Below are 16,355 nucleotides of genomic sequence, written 5' to 3' on the forward strand. Positions count from 1 at the left end.
TAGGTGCGTTGGAGTAGGGAGAGCTCTAAAACAGGCCGAATATGGCTCTCGAGTAACCGGAGTTCCCTACCCTGCACTAAACTGTTCTATACATGGACGTCACCTCAGTAAAGACTGCTTAGCTTAATGACCCTGGGCGGGTGCCAGACGATCCAATGGGGAGGATGAGGTCAGAACAGAAGAAGACAACAAGCAGTTACATTGCAGGGGAAATATTTGCTGTTTCTCACATCTGCTTTGCAGATGCTGTGAGTCACAAAAAACGAAAGACACCAAAAATTTTCATTAGGGTCTTACATTCCAGAATGGCTTAAAAATATAATGTCAAAAATATTCTCATTGTTCACCATCAGCAACAGAAAAAAAATGCAGACTATCACTCTATTCATTGGCAAAGTTTCCATCCTTCTTTGATATCCCTAAAGCTTTGTTGAGTAGACATCACTGACTGCTTCATTGTGAAATAGATACCATCTTTCAAAGAAAACTACCCCACCAGATGGATCCACTCGCGATTTAATTGGCAAGACAGCAACGCACACACACACACACACACACACACACTAAAAGCCTGCTGTGTAGAGGAAAGCTTTAAATGATGATGTCATTGCATAAACAATAGCTCATTCAGTTTGGCACCGCTGGCCAGGAAGCAAGCCTGTGCCTAAAGCATAACATCTTTAGATGTGGGGGGGATTGGACCCATATCGTCTTATCAAAGCTAACTGAGCTGTGGGGGCAACAGCAGTGCCTGATAAACAAATCCCAGCAGTTAGCAGAGGAGATCGTGTCAAAGGTGTGTGCATCTGTTTGGCATTCCAGTCGATTTGTAACCATTGTAACCAAAAGCTGGTGGGGGCAGTGTTGGGAACGAATGTGTGCAGGCAAACAGAACAGCCATGCTACCATAGGTCAGGTTACGTGGCTCTCCTCATATGGTTCCTCTTATGGTGCTCGCATGTATTTTTTAGTCCCGGTTATAGCGCTGTTAAGGTAATTAACACTTTGAAGTCAAGATGGCGCCCGAGTAGGCAGCCGTCAGCAAGTGCTCTCATGAGCCTTGCTTTTTTTTGTTGTTTTTGTGTTTGTTTTGTCACTTTTTGTTGTTTACGCCGTGTGGACCTGATGTGGACTTTTTTCAGCATTTTTTTGGCCACGACATTCATCAAGGAGGAGACTCTGTGCTCGGTGGTTGCGCCTTCTCGGCAGCATGGGTATACCAGCACTGTTTTTGACTGGGAGGAATGTCGGCGCCATTTGACTGTCGTTGCTGGACAGTCCGGGCGCTTGTGTCTTGCGCCTGTTATGGGCAGCATTTTTCACAGCCCCGCTTTGTTCAGCGGAGAGATCGGTGCTGTTGAACGGTCTGCGGCTGGATGGATGTAAGTCTTGAGGAGCCGACGATGAGAAGAAAGGAGCGTTAGCGCGGAGCGCCGATGCGGATTTGGAACTGGGAGTCGCGGCTTGGAGTTTGAAGCGGATTACGTGGGACAGGAGAAGTGAACTCATCTCTTTTCGTCAATGGACGCTACAGCTTCGTGTTTGCTTTCAAAACTTAGCTTGTAGCAGACGTGTGCACATTTTCAGCATGACGTTTCTGATCCACTGGTGAAAGGACACTTTGATCCTCTCCTCTTTCATCTAGAACTGCTTCAGACAACAAAGTGTATGCAGAAAAGTGGTGAAGATTGCACGACTGTCTGTGCCCTATGTGTTGTGTTGTGTTATTTTTGTTATTTTGACTTCAAAATGGCGCCGCGAGAGTGGCTGCCTTTCCAGCAGCTCCTATATTTTGTTGTTCTACTTCTTCCTTTCATAACTTTGCTGCTGTGAATTGGGAATTTCTCCATTGCGAGACTAATAAAGGTTTTCTTATCTTATCTTATCTTATTAAAAATAAATTGAATGATATGCGGTGGGCCGGTAGTCCAGTGGTTAGCACGTCGACTTCACAGTGCAGAGGTACCGGGTTCAATTCCAGCTCCGGCCTCCCTGTGTGGAGTTTGCATGTTCTCCCCGGGCCTGCGTGGGTTCTCTCCGGGTACTCCGGTTTCCTCCCACATTCCAAAAACATGCATGGTAGGCTGATTGGTCACTCTAAATTGTCCCTAGGTGTGGGTGTGGGCGTGCATGGTTGTTTGTCTGCGTGTGCCCTGCGATTGGCTGGCAACCAATTCGGGGTGTCCCCTGCCCACTGCCCGAAGCCATCTGGGATAGGCTCCAGCTCCCCCCCGTGACCCTCGTGAGGATAATGCGGTTCGGAAGATGAATGAATGAATGAATGATATGCCGGTGTGCCCCTCTTGTCCTTGGGGCCTTCGCATCAGACAAGTCAAAAGATTTGATGCTTCCATTTAATCACATCCTGTAAGTGGATCAACATGACTATTCAGCAGATGTGAAGTGATTAACATCTGCCCTGAGATATTTACCAGTGTGTAATGGCAACATGAACATGTGATGATCAGGCCATCAGTGCATGATGAAGTAGATTCATTTTCTTTCTTTGCATGGCATACGATGCCATTATTTTATCAGGTAGCCCCATGGTTCTGCATGCATGTATCGGAATAGTAACTTAAGTAACAGTAACTTAAGTAAAAGCCATCTGTAAAATGACAGGCTAAAAAATGCAGTTTCATTTCCATCCATCCTCTGAACTGCTTATCCTCAGGTGGGCTGTGATAGGTCGAGAGGGGGGTACACCTCGAACTAGTTGCCAGCCATTTGCAGGCAGACTAATCTGTATTTTATTCATGGCATACTTTAGAAAGTGAGAGAGGTTCATTCCACCAGTATACTGGTACGTTGATTTCTTTTTTAATAGAATAATCTGCTTTGCGTAGCTACCATCTCTAATAGGTGACTGTCCTAAAGTTTTGCCGAACCTTGTGCAAAAACAGCTAATTTTTTGGTTTCATTTGTTGACTCCATATTACATAAATTTAAATTGGAATAACAAGAAAAAACAGACGCCTGTTTTGTCAAGTTGCTTCAGCGCTCTGGCTCCCATGCAGCCTCACGCCATCTGCTGGTTCCGTCAAGGTCAAAGCAATGTAAACGTCAGGATCTCAATGAAGCTTCTGTGACGTGTTTGCAACAGGATGCGTGATGAAATCTGCCTTCATTAAATTAATCGTTCATGTTCAAGTTTAATATGCTTCCAGTCATGTTATTAATCTCACGACAATGCACTGTACGCCACGGTCACGTCACGTTGTTGGTCAGAGAATTCACTAAATACAGTGACAGCGCGACTTTGACCAGGACTGTAAAGTTTTAAGTTCATTCATGTGGTCGGCAGGTCGGGAAAACGTTTTGCACCAAACAAGGTCTGGTGGTCATTTAAGAACCACATCAAAATTGTAATGTGCACTTTTGTGTGTGTGTGTGTGTGTGTGTGTGTGTGTGTGTGTGTGTGTGTGTGTGTTATACGTACAGTTTTCAGTTCGCTATGCACTGAATCTTCGAAAAATCAATGTCTTTTATTGTTAGGTTAAAAGTTTAAGTAGATGTTATCTTTATCATTGAGTATAATTATTATCATTATTACTGTTATTATTGTATGTTATTCCCACCATCTTGGAAAAAGACAAACTTTTGCGAATGGACCAAATGGAACGCAGACATCACGTCCCTAGCTTCAGATAACCTGATCTTCACTAGACTTACATTTATACCAGCAGCAGGACCACCGAATGGAACAAGGGCATCTTTGTGAAGTGACATTTTGTCGCCAGATTATGTCCAATATTACTGACGAGAACTTAATAATTATCATAGTTTTATGGACAGCTCCCAAGGAGCTTGTTTACCTCTGCTTCAGTTCTCACCACAAATATTCAGCACTGTCTGGAACAAAGGTTCCGCATCTTTTGAAACACAAACTGTGATTAAAATATGTATTTAAAAAATATATATATATCCCTTTAAAATGTATATAACAGTAGTGTCTATTTTTCATCTACCGGACTTTAGTTCTTGGATGAATTTCTGAAGAAACAAAATGTGTTTGAATTGCTTAGAAAATGTTTCATTGTTGAAATAAATCCGCAATATATAACAACACACTTTTAGGTACCAGTATCTGGTCTAAGTTTTTACTCAACACCTGCATCCCGAATTCTGCCGATACAAAAGTAGTCGTGCTTAGTTTACTGGCTCCCTATACATTTGAGGGTTCTTTTTAAGATCCTATTATTTGTTTTCAAATCTTTAAATGGCTTCGCTCCACCTTACCTCTCTGAGCTCCTCCGCGCCTACACACCTGCCCGGTGCGTCAGGTCTGCGGACCAGACATTATTAGAAGTACCAAGAACTCAGCAGAGGCTCAGAGGTGATCGAGCCTTTTCTGTTGCTGGTCCGTCTCTTTGGAATGACCTCCCACTGAGCATTCAACAAGCCCCCTCACTGCCCCTCTCTAAAACTCATCTCAAAACTCATTTATATTCTTCGGCATTTGACTCGGCATGGCTCAGACTTGATCTTAGCTTTACTGTTTTGTGCTTTCTACCAACTTTGTTATTAATTATTGTTTTATTGTTGTATATATGATATTTTCTCCATGTACAGCACTTTGTATACAGCGATGGTTGTTTTAAAGTGCTCGATAAATACAGTTGGGTTGAGTTGATTTGAGTTTGGACTGAGAGCCATTCATCAAACAATGTTTATTCTAGTTGTAGTTTGCAGTTGTGTGTCGAGTCTCCTATTTAGCAACATGAGGGATGAAAAAAACAAAACACATCTATCTATCAGTGTCTGTCAAACGTCACGTCTCATTAGCTTGAAGTGAGATGTGGGTTGCAGTACAGTTTCACCTACGCATCTCAGTACATAACAGACGAAGCAGACCTTCTTACCTGACAGAGTTGTGCATGGCTCCGCATGTCCCCGTGGCTTCCTGGGAGTCCGTATGGTATCCATTCGGGATGCCCCAGCGTCCAGGCTGGCTCAGAACAAACTCTGACCTGCTTCCTGAAATGGTGGTCCTCAGTGGGCTACCTCCTACTCCTGCCACAGCCCCGGCACCGCCCCCGGTACCGTCCTCGTCTCTGGGTTCATCGGTCACGGCATCTGGTCCAGCCTCGGCCCCTTCCTGCTCTTGAACAGTTGCCAGCTCCAGCTCAAGAGGCTCGGGGCCCTGTAAGAGAGCCCTCTGTTGGATGAGCGGTGTCAGTGGCGCTTCAAAGCTGACGCAGCTGTCAGTCTCGTCGGTGAGCGACAGCACATCCAGAGAGTCCAAACTGCTGTAGCAGGTCCCGCCTCTCAGCAAGGCAGACTCCACGATGCGCTCAAACGTGGAGCTGAAACCATCTCTGTTGTCCACCTGGCCTTTCTGTTTCTTTTCTTCCAACCCCGACTCCCGTTCGTCCTCTTCCTCCTCATGCACCTGCTCAACAATGTGCTCAAACGCAGAGCTGAAACTGTCCTGGTTTCGTCTCCCACCCGCTTCTTTTGACACGTCTTCCTCCTCCTCCTCCTCCTCCTCCACTTCTGTGTCAGCCTGTTCCACAGTGGTTTCAAAGTCGGAGCTAAAAGTGTCTAAGTGTACATGAGGCCCTCCCTCGTATCCTTCGTAGTCCCCTTCGCCACCTTCGTCATCATCTTGATTCCCGGTTATGCCATTTGTCAATCTGCATCAATATGAAGAAGGGAAAAACATCAGATGATTAGTTTTTGGTGCAGGGATGTTTTTTGTTTTTTTTTTAATTAGGAGATGTACACATCATCGACAAATGTTTCAGCTTGAATGGCTACAATGAGAACTGAACTTTTCATACAGCACTTAGAGCTCATTGTACGCTGACAGTACTATATATGGCCCGCAATGTGAAAACATATTTGAAAAACATGATGAACATTGTTTTTGGCCCACTCACAAAAATGATGCTATACAGTGCGTATGTGCTGGTTGCGCGTTCAAGGATATTAAAAGGTTGATAAACAGCTTATGTGATGCTCTGCGCAAGTGGACGCTCTGCCAAAAACAGATTCGGTTGTGGTGATTTCAGTGCGCTAAGCCTCAGCTGACCCAAGCAGTGGAAGTTGGAGGAACGGACTGTGAGTCACATTTTTATCCGATCTCATCCATTTTAAACTTCTTGCGTTAACATCTTCACAATGAAGTAGCAAGAGCGGAATTGTCAAGACAAGGTCATTAGCTGGAGGAAACTAACCGTCCATCTTGCTGGGGCCGAGTTGCTCCATCCTCTGTTTGTGGTTGCATCTCTTCACCCTTTCCCCCTTCCTTGTCTTCTCTCATCTCATCCTCAGCATGCCTTCCCTCCTCCCTTGTTGAGCTCCCCTCATCATTTCTGCATTCATCCCCGCTTGCCGCATCCCTCTCTTCCTCCTCCCTTCCGTCTGTCGGTTGATCATGGACCACGGCGCTCGCTTTCAAATCCTCCTCACCTGCCTCTTTCTTTATTTTTGCCCTCCCTTCAACATTACAGTGTTCCTCCCTCTGTGTTCCCGCCGATCCTTGACTGCTCCCGTCTTCTTTTCTCTGCTCTATGTCTTGCTTCACCTCTATACCTGGCTTGTCTTGCCCTGTCTGGTTCAGAGCCTCTGCAGGCAGATCGCTGGTGCTTAGGGAGGGCTCAGCTGGGTTCTCTGATGGGGTGGGCGACGGCAAAGCCTCCCCCTCCTGGGTCATGTTGCTTTTCACGTCAGGGTGCAGTTGTCCTCTCTGGTCAGGGAGGAGGACCAGATCTTCAGATTGGCCACTGGACAAGATGCTCTGAAAACAAAGTGAGAGAAGTCCATTAAAAAAAGCCAAAACTGCACCTGAGTGATTTTGAGTATAAATTGTTTCATAAAGCACAATTGAATTCTGTCAAAAGCATCCAGTAAGCTCCTGCACTCTCTGTCTATGCAGACATTAGACAACTGAATAACAACTTCCTGTTCCCTTCCCTGCTGTAAATGTGCTTTGTGAAAATTGCATCATTTCATTTGAACGGGGTTTCTTTTGCACTGGTGCACTTTTGCGCGACCTCTGGGGCTTATCTTCCATCATTACACAAGGGCAATTTTCATAAGCACAGTGTAATTACTTGAAGTTGAATTGATTGGAAAATTATGGAGGAAGAAAAAAGTAAGCGATTCTTATTCAGAGCATATCCCCTCATGCGTCCAACATGGCTTGTATGCATGCCGTGCTCATGAAATGAGCTCGGTGGTGTTTTTTGATGATGTGATTGCTGACAGAAATAGCAAGATGAATTTGTGAAGTCTGTGCAGTGTGTGATTACACTTTCGACTCACATTCAGTCAAATGTCCAAAACTGACTTGATTTTTATTTTGAAAGCAAAAAAGTGGAGTATTCTTCAATATCCAACCCAGTCGAGTGATCTTAGTGGAGATAAATCTCCTGTGGATTATTGAATCTCTTTCAAGAGTGGAAGCTGCGCATATTTGCATAAATTTGACAGCTAACCCCGAAAGTGGAATAGCTAACATAAGATTAAAATTTAAAGCAATGGCCAAATAATATTACTACAAATGATAATACGCCAGGTGAAAATTCGCATGGGGCGGCGGGGGGGGGGGGGGGGGGAGTCTGGACTTTGAGGCATACATTCAAATAATTTTGGTTTGTTCAATAAAATTTGATGTTGAAACAGCAAGTCACTCGGCAGTAACAAAATGTTCCATTTTACATTTTGAATTCAAAGACAATGTTAAAAAAAAAAAGGATAAAAAATATTTTGTACGCATTTGTAAGTCGTTGATGAAGGTGGCACCATATCAAATCTGGCCTTAGGCACCATATTGGCTTGGGACGCCTCTGGTCCAATCCAATGCTGCATTTGCAAAAACAGCCAGTGACTCTGCAGTCTGAAAGGAAGGCAGACAGACCTTAAATAGGACAGCAGCAATATATAGAATTGCAGATGTTTTTCAAATGCTAGCAGGATGCATTGTATGTGTGACATTTGTGCACATACCCAGAGTAAAGATTAATGGAGAGATTTGTCGTCACAAGGTTCAAATGCATTGTTAGTCAGATTCCAACGGAATTGCCTTATATTATTGTGATGCAGTGAAGGGCAAACCCTTATAGTTGGCTGTAAAAATATACCAATCAAAATATTTTCAAGATGAAATGACTGCATACCGTTGCTGTAAGGATATTATAATGCCCTTGAGAAACTAGCAATGCAGGGGGATTTGATGAGACCGTGGAAGCTTTCGTCTTTGGTTTGGACCCAAGCACGAGGACACCGCCGGCCCACTTAATTTTTTATTTGAGTAATGAAAGTGTGATGCAAATTATGCACAAACCAAAAAACTGACGCAAATTTACTCCAGGCATATTTCCCATTTTAGACATTTTCTTGTTGCAGCGACATACAAATGCAAGCTACAATCAAATCCAAATCTTTGACCTCGAATGAAGAACTCCTTGATGGAAAACGTAGAAACGGAAAGGTTGGTAAAATACAGCAGAAAAGGCAAGTCTTTTGTGCTTTGTCTTATTTCCACAGGCAGGCACTGAGTGTCTCTGCTGCATTCCACTAATCCCTCTCACTGCTGTGTGATGATCTCAAAGGACGCTCTGAATGATCCCTCAGCAGATTCCTTCTGAATATGCGAGCTGCAATCGGCTGACACATTTTCTTCACGGGGTCAAAGTAATTGGAAGCATAATCTGTTTACCAAAAACTGTCGATATATTCCATCTTGCGGGCACCAATCCCATGGTAGCGCATCACAGTCCTGCATTTTATTCGATTCATTCAATAAACTGCAACACAGAGGCAAAATCTGCATTTAAAGTCACATTTGGATTTTATCCAAACAAGTAACAAGCCCACGAGCCCTCATTACTGATTATAATTGAGTCCAAATAGCCCTAAACTATAATGATGTTGACAGTGGAGCATTTACTAATTACCAAGCATATGCAAACAAGCACTGTTAGCATCCATTTATGCAGCTACATAAGCATGCATTTGCAAAGCGCGCAGTCAAATGTAAGCGCATACCCAAGCAAAACAGTGACAAGGCTCCATAAATGGAAACAGTCAACCGTTATGAAACCAGACATGGAAAGTGGGAATTCTCGCCGTGTCTGACTCTCGTGTTCCGTTTCTCTTCCCTTCTCTCCTCTCCATCTGCTCCACATTATGTTTCCTAATATCTCTGTCTAAATCCACTGTCAGACTCTCGTTCAGAACTAATTGAGCTAAATGGGTCTTCGAAAAAGAGAACTACGCTGCATTGTGATTTCCACTACTGAGGAAAGCAGATCTGCTCTCACACATACTACAAGAATGCATGTAGCCTTTAGAAAAGAGCTATGGGATTCTTATTGCAGTTCCACTTTTGTCAGCGGAACATTGAAGCACTTCAACCTTATCAAAATAAGTTCATTGCACTCAGACCACCCGTCAATCATGCAAACACACGCACATGCCCAATCAGACAAATACGGTAAACCACCAAACAGTGCGCTTGATACACCGCTGATAAAAGGTTGTCACTTGTGCCTTTCTTATTGCACCCTTTTATCTTTCAGACCCACCACAGATGCAAACACACAGCATCTAATGCACACACACACACACGTCTGCATATTACGCACACACCATAGTGTGATTTATTGATCTCTCTGCCACACAGACGTGGTCCACTGGGAGGCTCTCAGATAACCATGATTGGGATCTGTCAGAGATCCCAAAGAGGCTACTAATGCAATCAGACTGGAATTAAACAGACTGACTTGTTGGGAATCACATTTAACACAATCCACTTCAAAACGACAATCAAGCCACATGAATGTACACTTTTTGATTTCATCGTCTACCAATCGAAAAATCTAGAACACATAGTCCATGTAGTGATTGAGTGTATAATCGATGTTATATTTTAACTTTATAGTTTTATGTTGGATCTTATATTTTTTTTATTGATTTTCTTCCATATCTTCATACAGTATAATTCAACATTGCCCCCCCCCCCACACTCCATGACTACAAAAGATCCTACGGAACATTCACATTCAATTGCACCTTTAGATTTTGTCACTAAGTGGTTTTATTATTATTTCTGTACTTCATTTTCATATACACTGCGATAGGCTGGCAACCAGTTCAGGGTGTACCGCGCTTACTGCTCAAAGTCAGCTGCGATAGGCTCTAGCACGTGACCCTCGTGAGGAGAAGCAGATAAGAAAATTGATGGATTTTCATGTTCACTCCATCAGGAGTCAACAAAGGTTTTAGTATTGTTGTGTTTCTCCTATTATTAATATGATTTGAGAAATTTGAAATGATACTTGAAGGCACGACTATAGTTACAAAAAATGTTTTAGGCTGTCCTGCATCGCAGAACATGTGTTTGGCCTTGGACTATCCAGTGTATTTTCCGCCTGTACTCAGATTCCTTGTTTATACACTTTGACCTCTAAACTGACCTTCATGTGTCCGATGCATATGCACACTTGTGCCACATGTGGAGAATTGCGTCACTCGTCAGATTTGTCATCACAGCCAAGTGAACAATGACGCATGATGAGCAGCTGTTAATAGCTAAGCATAACAATGCAGGTAAAGAGCGCCTCAGAATCATTTTAAAGACCTGGAAGAAAGTAAGACGCATCGGCTTTTCTTGACAATTTCATTCGTAAGACAGCAAAATCAAGTCATTCGGTTTCATGTACAGCATAATATGACTTATTTCTGCCTCAACGTCTGGAAACAATATGTCGTGAATGCTTCATATCTTTCTTTTTAAAGCAGAGCCATGACTGCAGTTTCAAAACAATCATGTTCCAGTGACTATTTTAAACAGAGCTAATGCAATATGCATGTATCTGCCCGAGTGATGAAATGAAGAATGACAATAAGATGTGAGGTCTATGCCCCCCTCCTCCACTCTTCTTCTAACAGAGACATGCTCCAAAAGAAAAGGAAAAAAAACTCACTCTCACGGTTATAAATGACCCACTGACCCTGTTCACCTCATGCTGGCTGCATGCAGCCCTGCCACTGCAGCCACAGTCCAAAGCTTTAGTGTCACCTTTTAAAAATGTATTTATATGTCATGCATACAGATGGAGGAAGACACAATTTCCTGCTTGTCAACCCAAGACAGGAAGGCAGCAAAACACAAAGTTGGAAGCAATCAAGAATGTGTTTTTGGCTGCCTGCTATATCCAGCAGGAATCGAGCCTCCAATGAAGCGGAAAAGTCCCCCCAAATCGCCCCGATATGTCACTTCTAGCACATCAACCATTTGCTGCTGTTTCTGATACTGTACCCTTGCTGTACAAATACTGTAAACGCATATACGCAGAACAACTTCCGCTTTACTGCCAATACTTTATGAAAGATTTTGGAGTCGATTATTTTGTCACTGCTCTAATTCATCCATAAAGTCTTATGAAAGGGTTGGGATCCGATTCTAATACACCAAACCCATCCATGCAGATAGATAGATAGATAGATAGATAGATAGATAGATAGATAGATAGATAGATAGATAGATAGATAGATAGATAGATAGATAGATAGACGGAATATATTTAGTCAAAAATGAAATATTGAAAGGGAACTAAGGGGTCAAGCCCAACCCCTGACTGATTAATTAATGAAGATTTGTTGTCTCGGTCCTTCTTGCCCACATATACAGTAGAATACATAATGCATGGCTTTATCTTATTATTGGCTTAATCTATTCCATTTACAACAGAATTGTGTCTTTGTGGGGGTTGTGCACAGCCAGAATTTCAATGTTAGCATTCTCATGTAAAATCTAATAAAACTATAGTTCACTGGCAACACTTCCAATGATCAAATTTGAAAGATTTTACATGTTAAATCCTATGCAGTGGTAGAGATGGATTTTCACTTGTGCCAATCAAGTGTGAGACAAGTGCGGCCTGATGCAGCTGCTGGAGCGTCTCCATGTCTGACACCTTGACTTTGAGATTAATACTCGGGAGAAGCACTGTGCTGTTGTCTCAGGGCTGTGAAATGCAAGGGATCTTGACTAGACATGTAAATGTGTATAATTAGGATAACCGGGTCTTTTCTAATACGGATGATTATTAAGATGTCATTGAGTCCCTCTTCCAAAGAACCCCTGGTTCAGTATAAGCACCTCCCACCTCTTCACACACACACACACACACACACACACACACACACACACACACACACACACACACACAAAATCATCTTTATGTGTCCATTTCTGTCAACCAACTGCCTGTTAACATGTGCTTGTCCCATGCCTGTTTTTCCCAGAGTCCCCCAGTACACTTTAAATGACATAAACAAACTAGATAGACAGGGCACATTGTCTACTTGCACAGTGTGCATGTGTGTGTGTGTGTGTGTGTGAGAGAGAGAGAGAGAGAGAGCGATGTCCTCCCAGCCTCCTCGAGCCAGTAACCATGACAACAAGATGGTTGGGAGACTTGTTTCAAGCTCAATTGAGGCCGGTTGTCTTTCTTTCTCTACAAAATAGACCTGGGCAACGTTTCAAAAAGCAACGTGTCTTCGGTTTAACTAATGAAGACGGAAAAGGGGCGATAAAATACGAACACACCTGTCATAAAATCCCACGACCTATTCGTTGTGTTAGCTAAACACACACTGCAGGTCTAGACCTAATATTATGATCCCAGATTAGCAAGAAAAACAGCACGTCAAGCACCCCGCCAGCCCATATATCATGATACATAAATAGACCAGAACCGTGTTCCAAGTCCATTAAGATACTGTGCTATCATTATGCAACGATAACCGCAGTCGTCCAAAATGAATATTTCTTCACTCACCGGTAAAACGCGAGCGTGGCGATGCTCCTGTCTCCGTACATCCGCACCGGGGAATAGCGCGATCAGACGGGTTCGGTTCTCCCTCCCAAATCACTCTCTCTCTCTCTCTCTCTCTCTCTCTCTCTCTCTCTCTCTCTCTCTCTCCACCTCCCTCGCCTCAGTTCTTGAGGACGGACGGCCGGTCTCTACCGCCACACGATGCCGCACAGTGTGTCTGGTGGGCGGCTGGGATGCGCTTCGGAGCACCGTCACTCTCACTGGCTGGGCTGGAGCGGCGCGTCACTGGTGCCAGTACAGCCTGCAAGGCAAATCAGCACCAGAGTTAACTGGAACGCATTTGAAAACTCGAAATGTGTTGGATGTACAGTCCTGGAGGAGGATGAAAGAGTGAATGAACGTCCTCCTCTTCGATTCACACTGGCCTATTTATTTCACAGGCTATTGACATCACATGAGTCGTGATTGGAAGGGGGGAAAGTTGGAATAGTGACCCGGCAAAAAAAAGCACAGCCAGCTGATGATTTACAGCGTTTTAAATAGTTCTGTCCAAGGTCTAAAGTACCACAGATGTCATATCCAGGCATACGCATTCATCATGCACGTTTGGTTAGATAGGACATTGACGTCTGCTAGAGAAATCAAGATGAAGTAGCCTGATTTGATACATTCTAGGCCAACTGCTGGATAAATAAATCAACCAATTTTAGCCCGATTTGGGGCCATGCACATGTGTCAAGAATAGAATCTTTGGCAAATGATGAAACTGCACCTCCAAAGAAGTTTTTATCAGCTTTAATAAAGCGGAGACACATATTTAAATACATCTCCATCATCCTCATTGAAAAAAATGTTGCAAAAGTAAATAGACTCTAAAAGTGAGGCAAAGATAAACAAAATACAGTTTCATCATTTATGCTCAATCTGGTGTCAATCTGGGGGTTTTTTTTGTTTTTGTTTTTGTTTTACCTTGGTGCTTTCTACCATCTTTGTTCGTGATTTATTGCTTTAGTGTTGTATATATGATAGTTGCTCCATGTACAGCACTTTGTATGCAGCGATGGCTGTTTGAAAGTGCTCTATGGATACAGTTGAGTTGAGTTGAGTTGGTTTGGCAGAGTATTTTAAACAAACCTATGTCAGGAAAAATGAAACTACCCACAATAATGAAACTACCCACAATAATGAAACAACCACAATAAACCACTCAAATGCAGACAATCAATTAGGCAGCCTGGAGAACAAAGACAAATAGCACTTGGTGTCAGCTGACACCCTTTGGAGAAGTACTGATTTATTAGTGGACATCGTGTCTTTGTGAAAGCGTTCTTCACAAAATGAGGAATTGATTCTCCCCACATATTTGTGAAAAGAGTGAGATTGTGCTGTCAACAAGCAATTGGTATCTGCCCCGAGCTGTGATGACGTGGCCGCTTAATGTCTTTAAATAGAAGAATGTTATTTACCTGCGCATTCTCTCTCAGCTATCTGCACTGTCCTCAACAAGGCTCAACCCGATGCCATTTATTTGCTGTAAACAAGCACAATTAAATTGTGTAATCAAATACAGAGTAATCATTTACGTGTACTCTCATTACATGATTCAAAGGACACATTATCATATTTGTTTGTTTGTTTGTTTCACAATTTAAAAGAGTTCTGAGATACCTTGCTTTTGCATGCTTGAGTCAAATCAAAATAACAATCAAAAATATTAGTACAATTTACACAACATATTTGTGGTCTTGTTGACATTGGTTTGTTTTTAAAGTATTCCTGAGTGACTGATTGCAGTCTCTCAATGTCATGAAATGGAAGACGAATATTTAACATTACTTTTAGGTAGTGAAAACAACCTCGTTTGCACACTTCGTCAAATAATGACATGCTTGCTTCAAGCTGTATCCTATTTGCCACTCCTAGTTCAAATTTACTGTAAACTGGCACATAAAACAAACAATTAATAAACACTGTATATACCACAATGTTCACCCCTATAACTTCATCTAACGAAACTCAGCTAGCTTAATGCTAACAAACCTAGTAAACCCCCTTTGACAGGATTCGGACCAGAGTGTATCCGTTAACTTGAACAATGAACCATGATAAACTTTCCAATCAACGTATAACGAAAGCTGAGCTTGCCATTAGATCACGCCGTCTTCAGCTGGCATGCCTGGATACGCCATGGAGACAAACTCGATTCTGACTCCTTCGATTGTGCGTTGGCTTACTTTATGTCACTCCAGAACAGAACTCCAGTGAGGTTTCATAGAATTTGCTGACGACTTGAGGAACTTTACAGATGCTGATTGTGTGACCTTGCGTCACTTTTAAGGTCAATTTTTGTGCAAAATGTTGGTTGAATCCCCTTTGAACAATTTGGAAGTACTACTATTGGAATGTCAACTCAAAGCCACCAATGTGTTTACATTTATTTTATTTTATTTCTTTTTTTTACAAAACACCAACATTGTATGATGTTTCTTTCTTGGGTAATGGACTAAGCCTCTCAGGCTTTATTGCTAAGTCGCTATGGATTGAGAAGCTCCGTCAATGGAGGGATCTCTTGTGATCAATAGCACATGAGAAGGAGATGGAAAAAAACTGAAGTATTAGGAAGAAGCGGGTTTATAAAGTCATGAGGGGGGTTGTGGCTAGAACAAAAGAGGCTGGTGTGTGTGTTTGAAGACAAGGGGAGGAGAAGGTTAGACAGGCAAGGCCCGCTGTGAGGCAGGTGGGGGGTGGGCGTAGAGCATGTTCTTGTGCAAAAGATGGAAAGACATGATAGGAGGGGGGGTTCAGATGACAACGGGAGGATGCACAGCTGACCAGAGAATGAGAGATTCAAAACATAGTTTCGGAGGAACCTACCGGAGAGGCGGTGTCAATCCTAATTACTAATTCATTAACCTGCTGATCCCCCCCCCCCCCCGCCCCCCCGTAGACATACACACATATACACAGACACACATTGCTCCCTCATTTGTGTCCCTGGAGAGGCGGAGAGATGGATGGAGAAATAAAAGTGGTGTGTCTGCTGCGAAGTGACATCTGCTGGACCATGACGGCGGAAACATTTAGGGGACACTGGAAATCCCTGATGTGGCAACGGGATGGGGGAAGGCAGGGTCGAGTTATTGCTGGGTGATGAAAATAAGATAACAGCTTGGTTGGATGGGGTGAGGCGGTCCCCTGTGAGGCTGCATAAAGAAGTGAGTTGTTGTGTAGAGAAAAGACATGACCATGTGGTGTGGGCAAGGTTTGCAAGGGTGTGCCTATCCAATGACTAATGACGAATCAATAGGCTAATGTTGATGAGCTCAACGAACAACATTATGAAAATACACTCATTGGCTGCAACATCAGGTATGCTTGCACAAGCTAATGAAATCTAACACCAAGGATGGCATCAAACATCCTGCCAAAAAAGTGTGTTGCACATACAGTATTGCTTATTATGGGTTAGGTCCCAGATGTGGGCAAAATGATGGTAGAATGTAAAGTCCTGTTCAGTAATATGACACAAAATCACTTAAATGCCACATTAAAAAGGAGCACCTC

At 43.0% G+C, this 16,355-nt stretch overlaps 1 protein-coding gene across 2 annotated transcripts in view; it reads right to left on the reverse strand.

The window, feature by feature from the left end:
- Nucleotides 1-13,209, reverse strand: part of psd2 (pleckstrin and Sec7 domain containing 2) — a 37,285-nt gene extending 24,076 nt beyond the window's left edge. The window contains exons 1-3 of one of the 2 annotated variants that reach the window (XM_086138630.1): nt 12,795-13,208; nt 6,180-6,742; nt 4,863-5,636 (exon numbers count right to left, since the gene is read on the reverse strand). In XM_086138630.1, coding sequence (XP_085994756.1) covers nt 4,863-5,636; nt 6,180-6,658 — 1,253 coding nt within the window. In that variant the 5' untranslated portion in view covers nt 6,659-6,742; nt 12,795-13,208. Of the gene's footprint in view, nt 1-4,862; nt 5,637-6,179; nt 6,743-12,794 lie in introns of both variants that reach the window. The other variant, XM_086138638.1, reaches the window with a different exon arrangement.
- Nucleotides 13,210-16,355: the final 3,146 nt, after the last annotated feature.

This window comes from Hippocampus guttulatus, chromosome 2 (assembly GCF_054856545.1).
Source record: "Hippocampus guttulatus isolate MCC_2025c chromosome 2, RoL_Hgut_1.0, whole genome shotgun sequence".
Classification (NCBI taxonomy): domain Eukaryota; kingdom Metazoa; phylum Chordata; class Actinopteri; order Syngnathiformes; family Syngnathidae; genus Hippocampus; species Hippocampus guttulatus.